The sequence below is a fragment of the Heterodontus francisci genome, chromosome 7 (genome assembly GCF_036365525.1).
Source record: "Heterodontus francisci isolate sHetFra1 chromosome 7, sHetFra1.hap1, whole genome shotgun sequence".
Classification (NCBI taxonomy): Eukaryota; Metazoa; Chordata; class Chondrichthyes; order Heterodontiformes; family Heterodontidae; genus Heterodontus; species Heterodontus francisci.
Genome location: NC_090377.1, coordinates 21,617,999 through 21,637,287, shown reverse-complemented (window position 1 = coordinate 21,637,287; position 19,289 = coordinate 21,617,999). Strand labels below are relative to the sequence as shown.

At 44.0% G+C, this 19,289-nt stretch overlaps 1 protein-coding gene across 1 annotated transcript in view; it reads left to right on the top strand.

Annotated features, from left to right (window-relative positions):
• Nucleotides 1–19,289, top strand: part of LOC137371883 (contactin-associated protein-like 5) — a gene marked incomplete at its 5' end in the record, with an annotated part of 700,863 nt that overhangs the window by 499,720 nt on the left and 181,854 nt on the right. The window contains 2 exons of the mRNA XM_068034867.1: nucleotides 843–1,082; nucleotides 7,325–7,549. Of these exons, the coding sequence (XP_067890968.1) occupies nucleotides 843–1,082; nucleotides 7,325–7,549 (465 nt within the window). The remainder of the gene's footprint in view (nucleotides 1–842; nucleotides 1,083–7,324; nucleotides 7,550–19,289) is intronic.

Genomic DNA, 19,289 nt, shown 5'->3' with positions numbered 1-19,289 from the left:
CGCTGGAAAAGGAAAGCAACATTCTGTGAGGACTTCGAGCAACATCCTGTGAGGACTTTGAGCAACATCCTGTGAGGACTTCAAGCAACATTGGACTATAAATTTGCAAGGACTCTAATTTTTTCTATTTTTAAACATTGTTTATATCTTCATAGTGTTTAAGAATTTAGTTCTTCTAATTAAAGAGTTAATTTATTGATCTAAAGACACCTGATTTGGTTAACCTCATTTGGGGATTAATAGATGGTACAATTTAGTTGGGTCGTTCTTCAATTTGGAAAGTTTTAAATGATATGTTAGCCGATCTGTGGAGTGACGGGATTGAATTAACAGTGCGTTGGTCCCACCACAATCAGAATCGTATATTTTGATTGGGGGCTTTGACAGGAGCGGTCAGTCATAACAATAATGAACCCACAAAGTAAACATTTCACACAAAAAATTATTACTTCTAAAATATATTGTTGTCTGTAGATGAAATTTAGTCATTGATTATATTTTATGTATTAAACACTGGAAGATTAATGTGTGTTCCTTCTTAGATCAAACAGTGTACCATCAAGGTGGATGGGAAGTAATTTTGGACATTGGATGCATTTATACAGCTTTTGGAAGCAACCTTATGTTGAAAATGATAGCAAATAGTTTAGGATTGTATCATACAAGTTGAGGATGTTGTCTTTTTTTGTACTTATTGCAGGGACTTTTCACTTCCTTAATGAAATATGTGTTCATGGATTGTTAACAATGTGTACTGCAAAAAAAAATGGGAGGGGACACAAGTCTTTTAGAATTTTTTTGCCCACTCCTGGTTTACTTAAAATTAGTCAATCTATTTGCAGGTGGAACTGCCTCAAGACAGAAGGGATTCCTCGGATGCGTTCGCTCTTTACGGTTAAATGGAGTCACCCTAGATCTTGAAGAAAGAGCCAAAATTACCCCTGGGGTGAAGCCAGGATGCCTGGGACACTGCAGCAGTTATGGTAACCTGTGTCACAATGGAGGGAGGTGTATAGAAAAGTACAATGGCTATTCGTGCAACTGCAGTCACTCTGCTTATGATGGACCGTTCTGTAAAAAAGGCAAGCAAATATGTTCCATTTTATATTCTAGCCAAATGACGGGGCCAACATTCTTTTGACGGTTGTATACTGGATTTCAGCAAGCTTCCTTTTTCAAATTAAAGCATCTTTGTTCCAAGAATCAAAATATAGAGTAAAAAAGCACTGAATGCAGGTGTCTAGACTCTTTCATGTGAAGAAATCAATCATTATTAAAGATGTCTTTCCATTGTGACCCTGCACAGTCATGCTCCTGAACCACAATGACCTTTGCTGAATCTTTTTATCCTATTACATGATATTGTTTGGTTCCTCTTGTCTCTCTGATCCTGTGCCCTATTTTCTATTAAACTTCCAGCCACCTAGATTTGCCTCAGTCTTTGAGCTGTTTTTCAATGGTGAGATTCAGCATAGGGTATAATGTAATTGATTGGCATAGACAGGGTTTGAAGAAGTTCCCCTTAGATGTACTAATACTGATAGTCCAATAAATAGGGGTGAATTTTAACTCAAATCAGGTTGTTGGTGGGAGATTGCTCGAATGAATTGATTTCCTACTTGGCAGTTGCAGGGAGAAGCTGCAGTGATTTAAACTGCTGGGCTTCTACCGAATGCCATTGAACACTTCCTGTCCTTAATGGACATAAAGGGTGGAATCTTGACCTCTTTAAAAATGATCGAGGGGTGGGACCATTTGCAGGTCCTGGCCCCGCACGATGGCAAAGTGCCCATCAGCCTGATCTTCTGGAAGGCAGCCTCCTAATTGGCCGCCTCTGTGACCACCATCCAATTAGGATGGTGGGCAGGTTCCTGAGGCCGCAGGCCCAATCAAAGGGCCTGCAGCCTGAGATGGTCCACCAGCAGAGGTGGGCACTGCCCAAGCAGGATGGGGACTGTGAGGGCACCTCCATCTTGAGATGCCCTCTGAAGAGGTTCGAATTTTTCTTTAAATAAACTCTGGCCGCAGCTGCCAGGCTACCCATATGGAGGGAGAACCATTCAACAGGATGGCCTGAGGTCACAGCTGTAGCTACCCCCCCCCCCCCCCTCGATCAATGCTGCTCCTGTTGGGGTGGGTAAGAGCAGGAGGGACTGCAGGCCCCTCTAGCCTGTCTCTGGCAAACCACCTCCAAGTATCTGCTAGGCTTGGCCCTCAGTATTACGAAGATTGGCAGCGTCCCCAAACAGCCCACAAATGGGCAGTTAATAATTCAGATTGGTTACTCAGTGCTGCTGGGCAGGCAGCCTCTGCTGGTGATGACTCACCTGTGGAAGGACTGCTGACCTAATGTCAGAATATCTGAATTTCCTTCTGATCCAGTCATCAAGCCTGCCGTCGCAGGATCCGGAAGATTCTTCCCAGTGTTCCAGTCCTGGCTCCTGTAAGACACAACTTGAAAATTTACCCCAGTGAGGGTTAAGTTCTGGGGATAGTGTGGATTCCTCATTATTTTAGACTGTGTTCATCTACTGTAGGATGTATCCCTCCTCATGCCTTTCCATTGCATAAGGCATTTCTGCTATATACTGATACACTGGCAAGACATATTGTCAATAGAGGTTTCTGTTGGTGTTACCCCACTCACAGTGTTGCACTAGTGTCTGTCTTCATTTGTGTGTTCAAGTCCTGGAGTGGGATTTGATCCTAGAACATTGCAATTTAGGGACGAGAGTGCTACCAACTGCACTACTCTCCCTCCCCCATGCTGTGCCTAGCACTACAAGAAAAATGCAAATATATTTACGGTGGTACTGGATTTAGTCAAGAAGTGATATTGTTCCAGCAAGTTGCTGCTCTGAATCTGAATAACAAATAAACAATGCAGATGCATTTTGTTTTGTATTATATTCTCATCAAAACCTGCCTGCAAAAATATTTAAATTCACACAGCATCTTATGCTTTTCATCAACGTCTACTCAGAAAAAAAGTTCAGGTCACATTAATGGTTAGTTAAATATTGCAACATATGAACAACTCTACAACACTCATCAATTAGCAACAGTATGAATATTTATTGCTGCCGAAATGATAGCGCCTGTGGTTGATGATGTGACATGTCTTTCTAATATTTTGTCAAAAACCTCATTTGGAACTTCTAAGAGCATAGTAACATAGTGCATTTATATTACGTGTTTCTTTTATCATTAATTATAATTTTGCACACATTGGAAAGGGAGGCATAGTGCCTCGAAGTTGCTTTAGGCATTTTTCTTCACAAAACCTCCATGCATTCATCAGGTTCCAATCCATTTTAACTGTAAAGGCCACATCTGAAGAATTACATTTAAAATTTCCTATCTTATAAGGGAAATTGGATACAGGTTCTCTAAAGTGATGTGCTCTATAATTTATTTAAATTGCTTTGCTTCCTATCATCCTTCACCATAATTTAAAGATATTATATATATGGGCACACGTTGTAAATTTGCAGGCATGGAAATGTTGCAGTCAAGATCCCCACTGTCCCAACACAATCTAGTGGAAATTAAAAGTCTACATGAAATATTTAGTTGAACAAGTGCTCTGTCCTTAACTCACAGTTGGCAAAACCCATCTGGTTAAACTTTGCTGAAAGACTAAAATTTGTGAGATAAATAATGTTGTATAATGTGGAATGGCTGTGTGACTTTAGCTACAAACATATTCCTGTGTTCATGACCCTTTTTCACATATGTAACTTGATAAAAATTTATGGCACCCAGGGTATTTCTCTAAGTCAGCCAGGAAAGAAAAATCCTGATATCGCTTCTGGTATATAGGCTAGAAGTTATGCTGTCTAAAATAAGCATGATAAACAGTTAATGCCTTCGTACAAACTTATTTTGCTTTTTTAATGGGGGCATTGAAATAAATGGTTTCACACCCCTATTAAAATAGAAGACAAAGTAATTTTGTGCAAATGTCAAATATGCTCACATATTGGTATCACACAGTATAATCTCCAGGCTATGTTACAATACAATTTCTGGTCTAATTGTGACAGTACACTCTCAGAATCTGGCTGCAAATCCCTCACTAGCAAAATGGTAAAGCAAATAGAGGGCTGAATTTTGTGCCTACGAAGGAGTCCTGATGCCAGACCGGAAAGCCCTGGCTACACTTTTTGTCGCTTAGGTAATTAACTGCCTGGTGCTGGGCCTCCGGGAGCCCGCCTCCAAGAGCTGTAGGCCAATAGGAGGGCCAGCAGCTCTTCAGTCTCAGCAGTGCCAACGGGACTGGTTGGCCATTGCTGGGGCTGCAGTAGACCCGGACCAGCCAGCATGGAGGAGAGTGCGGGGCAGGCCCTTGCCAGGAATGGGTGTCATTAGTGAGGGCAAGGGAAGGTAATCTTCCCGGGGGTGGGTGGGTGGGGGAAGGGGGCCCTTGCTGTCAAGGGTGCCCTCCATGGGACACTGACCCAATCGGGAGGGTTCTCCCGACCCTGAGCCTACAGGGAGGACAGCTTTTACTGGCTGGTCTCTTTCCCCCTCCCCCACCCCACCACCACCGCAGCGGTGACCAAAGAAGGCCCTTACTTGGACACAAGAGCCTCAAATGGCCTTTAGAGGGAAGGCAATCCTTGACCTTCCGCGTCCCTGTTAAAATTCCATAGGATTAGGAAGATGATGGGCACCCCACCCCCCTAATGGGCACCCCCACCACCACCCCCCCACTTCCCTCGCCATTTTATACCCCTCCCCCCCCACCTCCTAGCCTCTCCCTAGACAGCTGATAAAACCCAGCCCAGATGAACAGTTAAGTCAGAAATCTCTATAGGATAAATGCTGAGTTTGCATTACCAGTGAATATGGCATTTGGTCAATGGTTGAACAGATGGAAAATCTAATGACCCATTGACTACTATGTCAGAACCTCGAATGTACATTCCTGGGGCTGAATTCTATGGAGCCAGCAGGGTCCTGACAACAGGCCTAAAAGGTGATAGGAATCCTGCCTCAATCCTTTGGAGATGCCCGACTCTATTTAATGACACTCAGGGGATTCACTTCCCGGCACTGTGGGCCCTGTCCCTTTTAAGGGCGGGGATATTGCCTCCAAGAGCTGCGGGCGAATCAGAGCGCCGACATCTCAGTAGTATTGGCAACGCCACTGGGAGCAATGGCCACTGCCAGTATCACAAGAAGCCTGGGACCAGGACCAGGGCTGGAGCCCTGGACCCCAGGTAAGTGTGGTGGGGTCGCCAGGGCCAGTACAGCATGACCCAGTGAGTGGGAGAGCATGGGCATTGAAGGTGGGGGTTTTGCAGGGTGGCATCCTTTGCTGCCAGGGACCCTCCGAAAGCCACAGACTGCCCATGGAGGAGGCCACCTTGTTTTACTGGGCGATCTCCCCATATGGCGGTGGCCTCCCCGGCAGCAGGAAGAGGCCCTTAAGTGGTTAATAATTGGTCAACAAAATCGCATGGCAATGGGAAGGTGTTGGGCACTCCACCTGTCACCTTCCATTACTATTTTATAGGGCCCTCTCCTCCCATCGCGTCTGTCAGGGACCCATGTAATTCTGGCCCTGGTTTTGTAGAGCTTTATGTTGTGAGCTTAAATTCATAAAATCTACTAAGTAGGACAGAATATTCTAAGGCAGTTAAAAATTGCAGGTTTGAGGTGATGGGGTTTGGGTGTGGTGAAAATTTGCCTTGTGTAGTCGTGAATCAGCAGCCCATTCTACACCCCAGCTAATTTACTCTTTTGTTTACGTCAATGGAAAACATCATAATGCAAGGACTAGCTGCCAATTTGCACTCAGGCCCAGGGTCAATTCTACCCCCATTGTCACTAAACTCCTCAAATTTATGCAGCCATGGTTTTTAAAGATAATCACATAATGGTTTTAACGGTTTTATAAGCTAAAGATTATAATTTCAACTTTAGTCCCTCATTCTGTCACATAATTTGACAAGCACCAAGAGTCCAGGTTGTTGGACCAGTCCAGACAAAGACAGACTCCATGACTGTAGTGGATGCAGAGCATCAAACCACTTACACATACTGAAGCATAAATAGTAATTGAGTTGGAGTGAGTCATGACATGACCCGATCATGTGAGCTTGGACAGTATTTACAATCTGTTCAGTAGTTGTTACAATCTCAACTGTTATTCTATAGGTACTTTACCTATACTGGTTGGTAAAGAATCTTCAACCATTGTCAAGAATTTAAGTGTGCTTTCATTTGACATGTCCTCTGATATCACTTTTATAAGGGAAAATGCTGCCTTCAATTTTTGAACTACTCACACTCACTGGCCGGGATTTTACAGGCCCGCCCAAGGCAGGACCGGAAACAAGTGGCGGGCGGGTGGTGGCACAGAGAATCGCGGCAGGTGGCGGGGGAGGCGACGAGACAGAGGGTCGGTCACCTCCCCGTTGCCCATTGATCTTCCTGGGGGCAATTTAGGAGGATAGGGCAAGGACGGCCTTCCCGCCCAGAGGCAAATTGAGGTTCTTAAGTGGCCTATTAACAGCCAATTAAGGGCCTTCACCCACTGTGAGGGGGCCTCCACCACAAGGGGAGGATGCATTGTAAAATGAGGCACCCTCCCTGCAGGCTTGGGGAGGAGGGTCCCTCTTTCATGGGCAATTTGTGGCCCACAGAGCATCCCCACCGGGAATCAAGTTACCCCTCAGGACCGCAGGACCACCCACCACCCCCCTTCGATGGGGTCTTCCGGATTGGCTCCGGTGACCCCGCCTCATCTACCATTTGTCCGAGATTCCAGCAGGACCCACGTCTTTAAAGAGATGGGGAAGCCGTCTCCTAAAACTTTGACAAAAATAAACGGGAGGATCACTCTGGGAGAGGGAAAGAGGCAGAGGTGGGGTTCCCCCTGCCTTTTCAGCCCAGCGCCGGGAGCCCCACTTCCAGCACAAAATTCAGCCAGCTATGTGTGCTGCTTTATATCAGTTCTCTTAATGAGGAATATTTGCCTTGCCCAAAATGGTTAACTTTGAAACACAGTAGCATGGGTGAGCAGGATAGGATCGAAACTATTTATTTGCCTGGTGTATATATTGTGTTATGAGCCAGAACAGCATTAATTGAATAAAAATTACACCTTGTATGATCAATCTAGATTGTAATTACACAAACTCAATGGACTGAATGTTTCTTTTTCTTGTTCCTCCATCTGATATGTTGTCAGGTAGTGTGGCATTAAGTTATAACATATATGACCTAACAAAGTATGACTTATTGTCAAATTTCCAGCATCTGCAGTATTTTGCTTTATATGATTTATTGTAGTTTTTTTTCTGATTGCTTTCAGAGATTTCTGCCCTCTTTGAGCCTGGAACATCACTGATATACACCTTACAGGAATCTTCCACCATTGTCAAGAATTTAAGTGACCCTTCATCCACTATGTCCTCGGATATCACTCTCTTAAGGGAGAATATTGCATTCATGTTTCGAACTACACACACACCATGTATGCTTCTTTTTATCAGTTCTCTTAATGAGGAATATTTGGCTGTTACTCTGTCTAAAAATGGTAAGTATAACACTTATGGTGAATAGTTAGAAATAATATAACAAGCTATTTCGAAAGCTTAGATCGCTTTATTTTGCTGAGAACAAGATGGGATGAAGAAAATTAGTATATAGTCTGATTTTAAAAAAAACTCAAATACTATAAAATTGACATCTAGATGGCTTTACTTCAGATTTTCAAAGCTATCCTACCAATGGCTCAATGTGTAGAAGTACCACAAATTCTAATGAAGAGGCATCCATATCAGAAAGATCTCTAGGTTGACCTCCCCTCTGTGCTAAGCTGACCATTCTCGATGAGGCTGCAGTTGAACCTCTATAGTTAGCCTTGGTGCCCTCAAGTGAGTGGACAAATAAGCAATGATGCCAGCTCCTAGACACTTGGTTTAGTGCTTGTGTAAGGACAGGCGAGGATAAGATTAGGTTCAACTCCAATCCCCACCACGATCAAATAAATTGGGATCATGTCCTCCCTCCTCCCAAGTGCCAAGCCCCCAGCACTGACTCCAAAGGATCTTATAGGATCAGTGAGAGGGCATCTAACTTTTCTACTGCTGGCAGTCATTCAAGCCACTAAGGGCCCATCTCTCCTGTCCATCAGCCCCATGCAACCAGAAAACCCATTGTATCTACCCCAATCCTCTATGCAAAGGAACCAATCCATTTTTTTTAAAGTTGCACTTTGTTCAGAACATTCCTTTTGCCTTGCCCCGTTCAGGACATTCCTTTTGCCTTGCTCCCCTGCCCTCCCACCCTATAATATCAGTGGGCTCACTTGCACCCACCTGGTGGTTGGTATACCTCATATTACTTAGCATACTTCCGTCCACTAATGTATGAGGTCTTTATTAAAGTGGGGAAGTGAGAATCCTCAGCAGAGGACACCTCAAGCACTGACTATAAGACGCAGATGGTATTCCTCCCCTGACAAGCTGGTAGGTAAATCCTGAGATTAACATGAACCCAACAATGCACCATTTTTTGGTAGGTGCCAATGGAGATATAGCAGCAATCCAGGGGAAACCCAAGAAAATGTAGGACTCATTGTTCAGTTTAGCACAAGAAGAATGGCCACTTTGGTGAGGCATTGAGGGGAAATTTATTATTATAATGTTATGCTGATTCCTGAAGGTATGTGACGTTAACAGCCATTTTTGTTAGTGTCCCTGACAGAAAGCATGGAGTCACACGCTCTTTCTGTATCTGTCTAAAACTTTGCAGGGTAAAAGTAAGAAATCTCTAAAAGCTAAAAGTGAGTTTGCATACCCAGTTAATTTCATAATAATCAAGTTGAATTTCACCCTCATGTGTCAATAAAAACCCTTTAATTGCTTCTTATGTTTCCTTGCTACTCATTTTCACATAGTTCTTCCTAGCCTTGCTCATCTTTCTTTTAGTAGGTCTAGGGCAGGGCTCGGTAATCTTAATAACAAAAAGAGCCTTTTTAAAAAGTTTGGTCAAAAATGCAATATCTTAAGACCTGCAATGCTGTTACTCAAATGCCAATAATAATGAAAAACAAAACCGAGACACGTTTCAAGAGCATATTAAAGGTTTTTATAAAAAAAAGTTGTTAATTGAATGATACTTGCTCACAAGTACAATGTTACTAATAGTTTTCAAAAAAACAAGTCATTTAACTACCATCAAAAGGGGTTTGATCGATCAGAGTCCAGAGTTGCACTTGAGTCCTTAATGAGCTGCGTGCAGCTCCAGAGACACAGATTGCAACCCCTGGTCTTGGGAAATATTCTGTAACATATTTTCCAGGTGGACCAGATAGTTTTGGATTCACACACTGATGTGATTTTTTATTTTAAAATTTGATTTTAATTTTGTATCAGTTTTCAGTCTTTTTTAAAACTTATTGGAGATTAGATTCCATATTTTACCATAGTTTTGCTTGTATTGTATTTCCATCTGTAAGTTTTTTTTTCCTAACTAGCAGATGTTTATCCCAAGGCCTCCAGAAAATGCTATCTCTGTAAACATTGTGATCCATTGCTCACTACTTCAACCCTTGCAACTCAATTTTCTGCATCTACAGTGATTGTATCTCTCCATAGACTAGGATCTCCTTGTTTACTTTCCTGTTGGATTATGTGTACGAGGCTTCATACATGCTTGTTATCTACCATAACTAAGCCCGGTCAAAATCTTGGGTTTAATTGTTTGAGAAGCTGAAGATAGTTGTTTTCTCCCCTTGACAACTTGACAACTTCATTCCTGACCCTATAGCATTTCTCTCCAACTCTCCTATTGCTGCATCACTGATCAAACAATTTTCCCTTCTTTCTCCGCACAAGTAAGTTTTCAAGTCCCAAGTCCCTGCAGTAATTTGACAAGAACTACTACATTCAAGAAAATTACTTTGATTGACGGTGAAACTTGTATGCTTGGCCAAACACAATTTACATTTAAATGCCAATTTCAGTGGCATTGTAAATTTGTTCACAGCAACAATGGCAGCTTGCATTTAAATAGCGCCTTTAACAGAGTACAAAATGTCCCAAGGCGCTTCACAAACATCGAACACTATCTGAATCAGACCTGACTCAAGGAATCACTATTGTGCTTTTTTGTTTGCATCACAAAGTGGACTTTGGTAAATGTGAATACAAGAAGTGAATTCTGCATTTCTGTAAATAGAAACATAAATCGTTGAATCGTGCACAATTAAAATTTGGGTAAACTTGCCATCAAGCACAAGACAAATGCTTAGTTGTTAAGGTGTTTTTTACATTGTTTGTAGCAACAGTAAATGATCCCTGCCTTGGGAATAATGGCAACCTTACAATGGTAAGGTCAGTATGTGGTTGGGCTTTACGTAAGTTGCTTTGGAGAACATTTAACGAGCATCCAGAACGAATAATCCTCAATTTATCAAAAAAGGTTGGATTTGGCTGTACTGTGTGCTTATTTCATTTTATATGTAGAATAACAAATGAAGAAGTTGAATTAATTGCTCAACTTCAGGAGCAATTTTCTTACTCTTAAAACTAATTTTTAGCATGTACATGACACTTTCTTTCTCTTCCCCTTTGAGGAAGGGTTTTATATCTTTGAATTTCCTGCATTATTTGTTTCCTGCATAACTTTGATAGATTTGCTATTGGTTACAATGTGTATAACTACAAGTCATAAAAAGGACAATGAAGTGTATATTTTCTACTCATTGGGTTGAATTTTACCGGCCCCTCCACACCGTGGGTCATGGCGCGGGGGCCGGTAAAATTCTGCGAGGAGAGACCTGCCTCGACCCGCGACATCATGAAGGGCCCCCTGCGAATTTCTGGTGGCGGGGGGACCTTGGTGCGGCCCCTCCCCCACCCCGCCGTACGGCGGCGGTACCCCAATTCAAATATGTTAAACGGTACTTAGCTCTGTGGATTATGCAGCCCGCTGCCTCTCCATGGACACTTCCTGATTTTACTTTGGATGGGCAGCAGTCACATGCTGTCCCGTTCACAATTACAAAAGCCGGCGGGTCATCAGAGGCTGAAGGTTTCGCAACAGTGATAAGTTCCGTTTTCAGGGGTCTCACTCTGCGTACTGGAAGGGAGGTTCTGTGTACCCTCTCTCCGTAAATGGTGTACCCTCTGCATTTGTTTGTGTTTGTGCAGGAGAAAGGGTACTCTAGTCACCCAGTGTTTGGGGAGGGTGCCAGAAAGGGTAGGAGCATTCAGGTTATAAGGATGGTGGGAGCAATCGATGCAGCTGGTAGGATCTTGATGTGGTCATGCAGTGCCTCTCTCAGTGTTGGGCAAGATGGGCAATGCCATGCCATGCTACATAGTTGATCCATGTTAGCACCTGATGTACCCATCAACACCAATCCCTGCCCTGTTATGAATCTTTGCATTAATGAAGGATACAACTTCATTTACCACATGGAAATGGGTCTGGTTCATCCTGCCGCGTGCGATCCACTTCTCCTGATGATTCGTATGCGCCGGAGGCAAGATCAACAGGCAGGTGCAGTCCACATAGAGGTCCCCATTTGTAAGCAGCATCCCCCAAGGGGAACTCGCCATTACAGTCGCCGTGCATCTACAGGCCCTACATGACATGCCATCAGATGTCAGAGCACCAGTTTTAGAGATGATTGCACATGTCGAGAGGGTGGTGACACGTCTCTGTGCCGTGCTCAAGGATGACCTGCAGCTCATGGGCTTCGGTTGACATCCTATGCCTGCGGTCCTCATAGTGGCAGCAGCTCTTAAGCTTGATGCCGATGCAGCATTTCAGGGGCCCACCAGAGACCATTGTGAGATCACACGGTCAACAGTGCGCCCTTGCATGAGGGAGGACACCGTTGCCCTGCACCTGCAGGCCAGTGAGTATGTCCACTTCAGGACAGACCCTCACAGCCAGGCACAGAGGGCCATCGGTCCCGGCACCATTACCGGAGAACCACAGTCCTCAGGGTCCATAGGCTGCACCCATGTGGCCATCAGGCCTCCTGCCAGGCTACCACCTGCAGACGTTGCAATTAACGGAATCGTCTCAATCTAGGAGCAGCTGGTATTTCATCACTGGAGATGCTTCATGCAAATCTGTGACTGCTTCTCAGGCAGCTACCATGAAATCTGGGTCCTGCACCAGTCCCAGCTGCCACTGCTGTTCACTGAACTGGCTCAGATGGAGGGGTGGCTTCTTGGAGACAAGGGCTATCCCTTGCAGACATGGTTCCCGACACCAGTGAGAGACCCCACCACTGCTGCAGAGCAGATATTCAACGCCAGCCACTGAGCTGAAAGATCTCCCATTGAGCAGGCAATTTGCATGTTCTAAATGGTAAATAGGTAAATTGGCCGTTAGCAATTGCCCCTAGTATAGGTAGGTGGTAGGGAAATATAGGGACAGGTGGGGATGTGGTAGGAATATGGAATTAGTGTAGGATTAGTATAAATGGGTGGTTGATGGTTGGCACAGACTCGGTGGGCCGAAGGGCCTGTTTCAGTGCTGTATCTCTAAACTAAACTAAACTAATGCGCTCCTAAATGGTAGGTTAGATGCCACCCAGGCTCCACATGCAGGACTAGCAGGGATCTAGGGATGAACGGCCTGAGCAGACAAAGGCTCTCTGCTCCATATGAGCCGACATGAGCTCTGGAAGCCACACATCAGCCTCGCTCATCTGCTGTGCAACAGTCTACATCTGTAGCATGTCGGTGTAAACCATTACAGGCAGCAGCTGACTGAGCCAATTTCCATGTCGCTGCATCCATGGAGAGGCTCAAGAGTTATGGTGACATGCCAATGTGTCAATGGAATGCATTAGCGTTCCTGGAGGGCCAACAGAGCAAGGGATGCGACATTGGCGCTACATGCTGGCACACATCATGCACACAGGAAAACAGGATACACATGTTGGTGAATAAGATTTAGTGCAACGATTATTTACATTGCTGCGACACCCATGCATTCCCATTCGTGTCAGTATGTTCTCTGTAAACGCTTGCGAGTGCTGCTTCTCGGTGCAGCCTCTGCATTAGCAGCCTGACTGGAGAGAGGCTGCTGATCTGATTGCCCTTTGGCTGTGGATGACTTTGGTGCTCATACCTTGTGCGCGCGAGGCCTAGAGGGCCCCGGCTGGCTAGGGGAGTGCTTGTTCATCCCCTTCGGCCATTGAATAATTGACGCCGGATGGCCCCACGGCTACTCACCTTCTCTGCCGTCTCCAGCCAGGCTGCCTTGTTCAGGCAGGAGGGCCTCTTCTTACCATCACTGGTGAAAAGGACCTCCTGCTTTGCCCGCCCAGCCTGGAGGAGAGTGAGAAGGGAGACTTTGCTGCATTGTGGGCCACCTTAGAGCACCCCTCTACCATCCTCGGCTTTTGGTGTGGTCCTTTAAATGCAAAGGTGACTCTACTGTGTAACTGCTCTAATCTCTGGCTGCAAGGTTTGTCTTGCACATGGTTGAAAACCAATGCAGGACTAGTGAGGAAATCTGTGCTGTTGTCATGGTTTTACAACCATTACACATCGATGCATGTTCACGAACACTTTGCTTCTGCAGCAGCTGATCATATTTATCGGTGTAATATTTCTAGTTGGCAATGCAGCTAAAATGTGAAGATATTTTCCTGTTTTTTAACAAAGATTGTTTAATTGCAGTTACATGTATTTTCACATAACAGTTGTCAGAGAAATGAATACAGATTACAAATGCATATTAGTCTGCAGCTTTTCAGAGTCAGATGATTAGTAGCCCATAGTATGTGGCACAGTGGTTAGCACTGCAGCCTCACAGCTCCAGCAATTCTGGGTACTGCCTGTATGGAGTTTGCAAGTTCTCCCTGTGTCTGCGTGGGTTTCCTCCCACATGCCAAAGACTTGCAGGTTAATAGGTAAATTGGCCATTATAAAATTGCCCCTAGTATAGGTAGGTGGTAGGGAAATATAGGGACAGGTGGGGATGTGGTAGGAATATGGAATTAGTGTAGGATTAGTATAAATGGGTGGTCGATGGTCGGCACAGACTCAGTGGGCCGAAGGGCCTGTTTCAGTGCTGTATCACTAACTAATTCTTCAATTATGGTTTTATTTCTGTTGTGTATTTGTGTTTTATGGTACATTTAAGACTCACGTCCTGGAATGTGCAAAATTAAGATTATTCACCCAGGTGCAGCACGCCTACAAGAAGAAACATAACACTTGAGTGGAAGAAGAGGATCACAACCTCACAGGACACTGGGACACAGCAGGGTAAGTATGTGGCAGCAAAGCAGAAAGTACTGGGGAAATTCAGCAAGTCAGGCAGCACCTGTGGAGAGAGAAGCAGAGTTATCTTTCAGGTCTGTGAATTTAGTCAAGTTAACTCTGCTTCTCTCTCCACAGATGCTGCCTGACCTGCTGAGTTTCTCCAGCACTTTCTGCTTTGCTGCCAGATTGACAGCAGCCCCAGTCTTCAGCAGTCAGGTAAGTATTCTTTGACAGCTGTAGGAAGCAGGTGCTGGGGCGCTTTCAATAGGGCCCCAGCACTTGCTGCACAGCTGTCAAAAGTTCTCTCATGTGCCAAATGTCCCGTCTCTCCCCAGGTAATATGGGGGGAGGGTGGCTCGGCGCAGAGATGCTAATGAGCCCCTGCGCAAAGTACTGCGGGGGCTCTGCGGCGGCCGCTGAATGTGGGCACCCTGCTGAGTTTAAAGGGTGTGCGGTGGCGCCCGGATAAAATTCAGCCCATTATCTTTTGCTATACTCTGAGGTGTTACATTTTATCATCTATGTTATATGCCTTGGAGACATGGATATCAAAGAGACTGTCGATAAGCTGAATGCATTTGAGATGTGCACATATAGGAGGATGTTCCACATCCTACATTCCAGTCAAGTTTTGAGGCCCTTGAAGACAGGCTGTGTGGTGGCTTGGCAGCTAAACATAGAAACATAGAAAATAGGAGCAGGAGTAGGCCATTCGGTCCTTTGGGCTTGCTCCGCCATTCAAAAAAGATCATGGCTGATCGTCTAATTCAGTATCCTGTTCCCGCTTTCTCCCCATATCTCTTGAACCCTTTGGCATTAAGAAATATATCTATCTCCTTCTTGACTATATTTTAATGACTTGGCCTCCACTGCCTTCTGCGGTAGAGAATTCCACAGGTTCACCACTCTCTGAGTGAAGAAATTTCTCCTCATCTCAGTTCTAAATGACATATCCTGTATCCTAAGACTGTGACCCCTAGTTCTGGACTCCCCAGCCATCAGAAACATCCTCCATGTATCTAGCCTGTCTAGTCCTGTTAGAATTTTATAGGTTTCTATGAGATCCCCTCTCATTCTTCTAAACTGTAGTGAATATATGCCTAGTTGACCCAATCTCTCCTCATATGTCAATCCTGCCATCCCAGGAATCAGCCTAGTAAATCTTCTTTGCACTCCCTCCATAGCAACAACATCCTTCCTCAGATAAGGAGACCAAAACTGCACACAATACCCCAGATGTGGGATCACCAAGGCCCTGTATAACTACAGTAAGATATCCTTGCTCCTGTACTCAAATCCTCTTGCAATGAATGCCAACATACCATTCACCTTCCTAACTGCTTGTTGCATCTGAATGCTTGCTTTCAGCGACTGGTGTACAAGAATACCCAGGTCTCGTTGCACCTCCCCCTTCCCCAATCTATTACCATTCAGATAATAATCTGCCTTTCTGTTTTTACAACCAAAGTGGATAACCTCACATTTATCCACGTTATACTGCATCTGCCATGCATTTGCCCACTCACCCAACTTGTCCAAATCACATTGGAGCCTCTTTGCATCCTCCTCACAGCTCACATTCCACCCCCTCCCCAGCTTTGTGTCGTCTGCAAACTTGGAATTGTTACATTTAGTTCCCTCACCCAAGTCATTAATATATATTGTGAATAGCTGGGGCCCAAGCACTGATCCCTGTGGTACCCCACTAGTCACTGCCTACCACCCAGAAAAAGACCCGTTTATTCCTATTCTCTGTTTCCTGTCTGTCAACCAATTCTTAATCCATGCCAGTACATTACCTCAATCCCATGTGCTTTAATTGTGCACACTAAACTCTTATGTGGGACCTTATCAAAACCCTTCTGAAAATCCAAATACACCACATTCACTGGTTCTCCCTTATCTATTCTACCAATGACATCCTCAAAAAACTCCAGTAGATTTGTTAAGCATGATTCCCCTTTCAAAACCCATGCTGACTTTGTCTAATCCCGTTTATGCTTTCCAGGTGTTCTGCTATCACATCCTTTATAATAGAATCTAGCATTTTCCCCACTACTGCTGTAAGGCTAACTGGTCTGTAATTCCATGTTTTTTCTCTCCCTCCTTTTTTAAATAGTGGGGTTACATTTGCCACCCTCCTATCTGTAGGAACTGCTCCAGAGTCTATAGAATTTTGGAAGATGACCACCAATGCATCCACTGTTTCCAGGGCCACTTCCTTGCGTACTGTGGGATGTAGATTATCAGGCCCTGGGGATTTGTCAGCCTTTAAACCCATTCATTTCCGTAGCACTTTTTTTTACTAATACTGATTTCCTTCAGTTCCTCCCTCTCATTAGATCCTTGGTTCCCTAACATTTCTGGGAGGTTATTTGTGTCGTCCTTTGTGAAGACAGAACCAAAGTTTGTGTTTAATTGTTCTGCCATTTCTTTGTTCCTCATTATAATTTCCTCTATTTCAGACTGTAAGGGGAAACATTTGTCTTCACTAATCTTTTCCTCTTCAAATATTTATAGAAGCTTTTACAGTCAGTTTTTATGTTCCCCGCAATTTTACTCTTATACTCTATTTTCCCCCACTTAATCAACCTTTTTGTCCTCCTTTGCTGAATTCTAAACTGCTCCCAATCCTCAGACTTGCTGCTTTTTCTGTCATTTGAAGGACATTTTTTAATCTAAAATTTTGAAAAGTTGGAGGAAGTGAACCTCCTCTTGAAGAGCCGCCCTTTTTCTCTGTTACCTGAAATGTCAGCCTGCTGCTTCTCCCGAGCTGGAGAGCCTCCTATTAGCCTCCCATTGGCCCTCAAGCTTTGAGAGTCTGCCTACCATTTCTCATACATTGTGAGATTGTGAGCCAAAGTTTCAGGTCAATGACCTTCCATCAGAATCCAATTCACTATGCTATTTTCTATTTAGTTAGTGAAGTTTGAGCTTAAATATGGAGAATGAAAATTATTATAAAGCGGCACTTCTTTACACTTATTATCCTTTGATTGTTTTATGTTTACACTGTAAACTATAATTCCAGGTAATTAAAGGCTAGCTAGCTTTACATTCAGAATGAACAAAACGCTTGAGGCCATTCCACAGGATAAATATTTAAACAGCACAGCTATCATAGTGAGCAAACAGAGTTGACAGATCATGCTTATAAATCTATTGGAATTCTTTGAAGAGATAATTAAGCTAGTTCAGGAATGTAATTCAGTAGATTCAGTTCACCTGGATCTTCAACAAAGTTTCTCATGCAAAACTAATGGGGAAAGTTAAGTTTAATGAACTAGACCACATATTGTGAATTAGTTCAGCAATAGAAGTCAGAAGGTGCTAATCAATGCAGAATGTTCTGCCTAGGAGAAAAACAACCAATGGTGTTTCATGGGCATCACTTCCAGGATCCCTGACATTCACAATATTTGTGAATGTGGGGAAACATAGGGATAGATTTTAACTATCAGGTAGCAGGTCCGTTGTACACACTTGTTGACTGCTCCATCCTGTCAGCAGGAGATACTGTCCAGCTTGACGGCACAGCCTCATTCATATTTTGCTGATGAACTGCAGCTGTGAAGCGGGCACCTCACTCCACTGGCACAATATTATACAGTCCGGAGACCGGCTACAGTTGCAAGACGGTCTGCTTGAGGAGTAGTGGGGAGGGGTGAGAGCCCAGGACTGGAACAGTCTAGTTCCGGTCCTCCTGGCCTCTCAGTAATATTTTAAAACATATCAATATAGTCCTCTTCTGCTGTGCAACCCCTTCCCACCGCAGGTAAGACTACTGTTCTCAGCATTCACTCCATCCCAGTTGCCCATCAAAATCGCATTTAAGGTCTGAAGTACATCATGCCACACTAATTTCCATATTGAGAGGGTGCACGACCTGATACAGGCAGGCACTCTGTTCTCCCAGTGGAAGGTCCCTTTCAGCATGGCAATGGCTGGAGCGCCAACAGAGCAGTGCATTTTCCAAGTGCTACTGCCCTGTTTATGCCAGCAGGCCTAGGTTAACATTCATTCCAAAATGTTTATAGTGATTTGACTATTTTGCTGATGACACTAAATAAATTTGATGAACAATGAACAGAAAGGAAAGTAATTATCTTTAAAGAGACTTTGATTAAGTATCTAGATGGACCAAGAAATGAAAAATTAATTTTAATATGGATAAATGTTGGGTAAAGCATCTTAAAATGGGTAATAATGAACATGCATTCAACATGAAAGCATCTCCACTGAGAATGGAAAGGAAAGGATTTGGGAGCAATTGTATCCTGAAAGCATCTGATCAGTGTGAAGCAGTTGGCAATAAGGGAAGTCACATACTGGGGTGAACCTGTAGAGCATTGGATTAAGAACAGTTATACCGATCTGTTGTAATGATCTGGTTATTGATTAGGATAATGTTAGAGTAAAGGGTAAGGAGGGGGAGATATGTCTGAAATAAAAACAAGAAATGCTGGAACCACTCAGCAGGTCTGGCAGCATCTGTGGAAAGAGAAGCAGAGTTAACGTTTCGGGTCAGTGACCGAAGAAGGGTCATTGACCCGAAACGTTAACTCTGCTTCTCTTTCCACAGATGCTGCCAGACCTGCTGAGTGGTTCCAGCATTTCTTGTTTTTATTTCAGATTTCCAGCATCTGCAGTATTTTGCTTTTATTTTAGGAGATATTTCTGAAATGTGCTCAGGAGAACTCCTTGACCAGTATGTTCTTGGTCCAACTAAGAAGGAGGCATTGCTGGATCTGGTGCTGGGCAATGGGGAAGGCCAAGTGTCTATGGTGGAACACTTGGATCAGAGTGATCATCGTATCATAAGGTTTAGATTAGTAATGGAGAAGAGCAAGGAACAATCTAAAGTAGAACTTCTAAATTGGAAGAGGGCTAATTTCAATGGGATGAGAGAGGATTTAGCCAGGATAAAATGGAACCAAAGACTGACAGGAAAAATTGTAACAGAACAATGGGTGATCTTTAAGGAGGAGATTTTTCCAGGACAGGCTAGTTACACTCCAACAAGGGGGTAAGGTA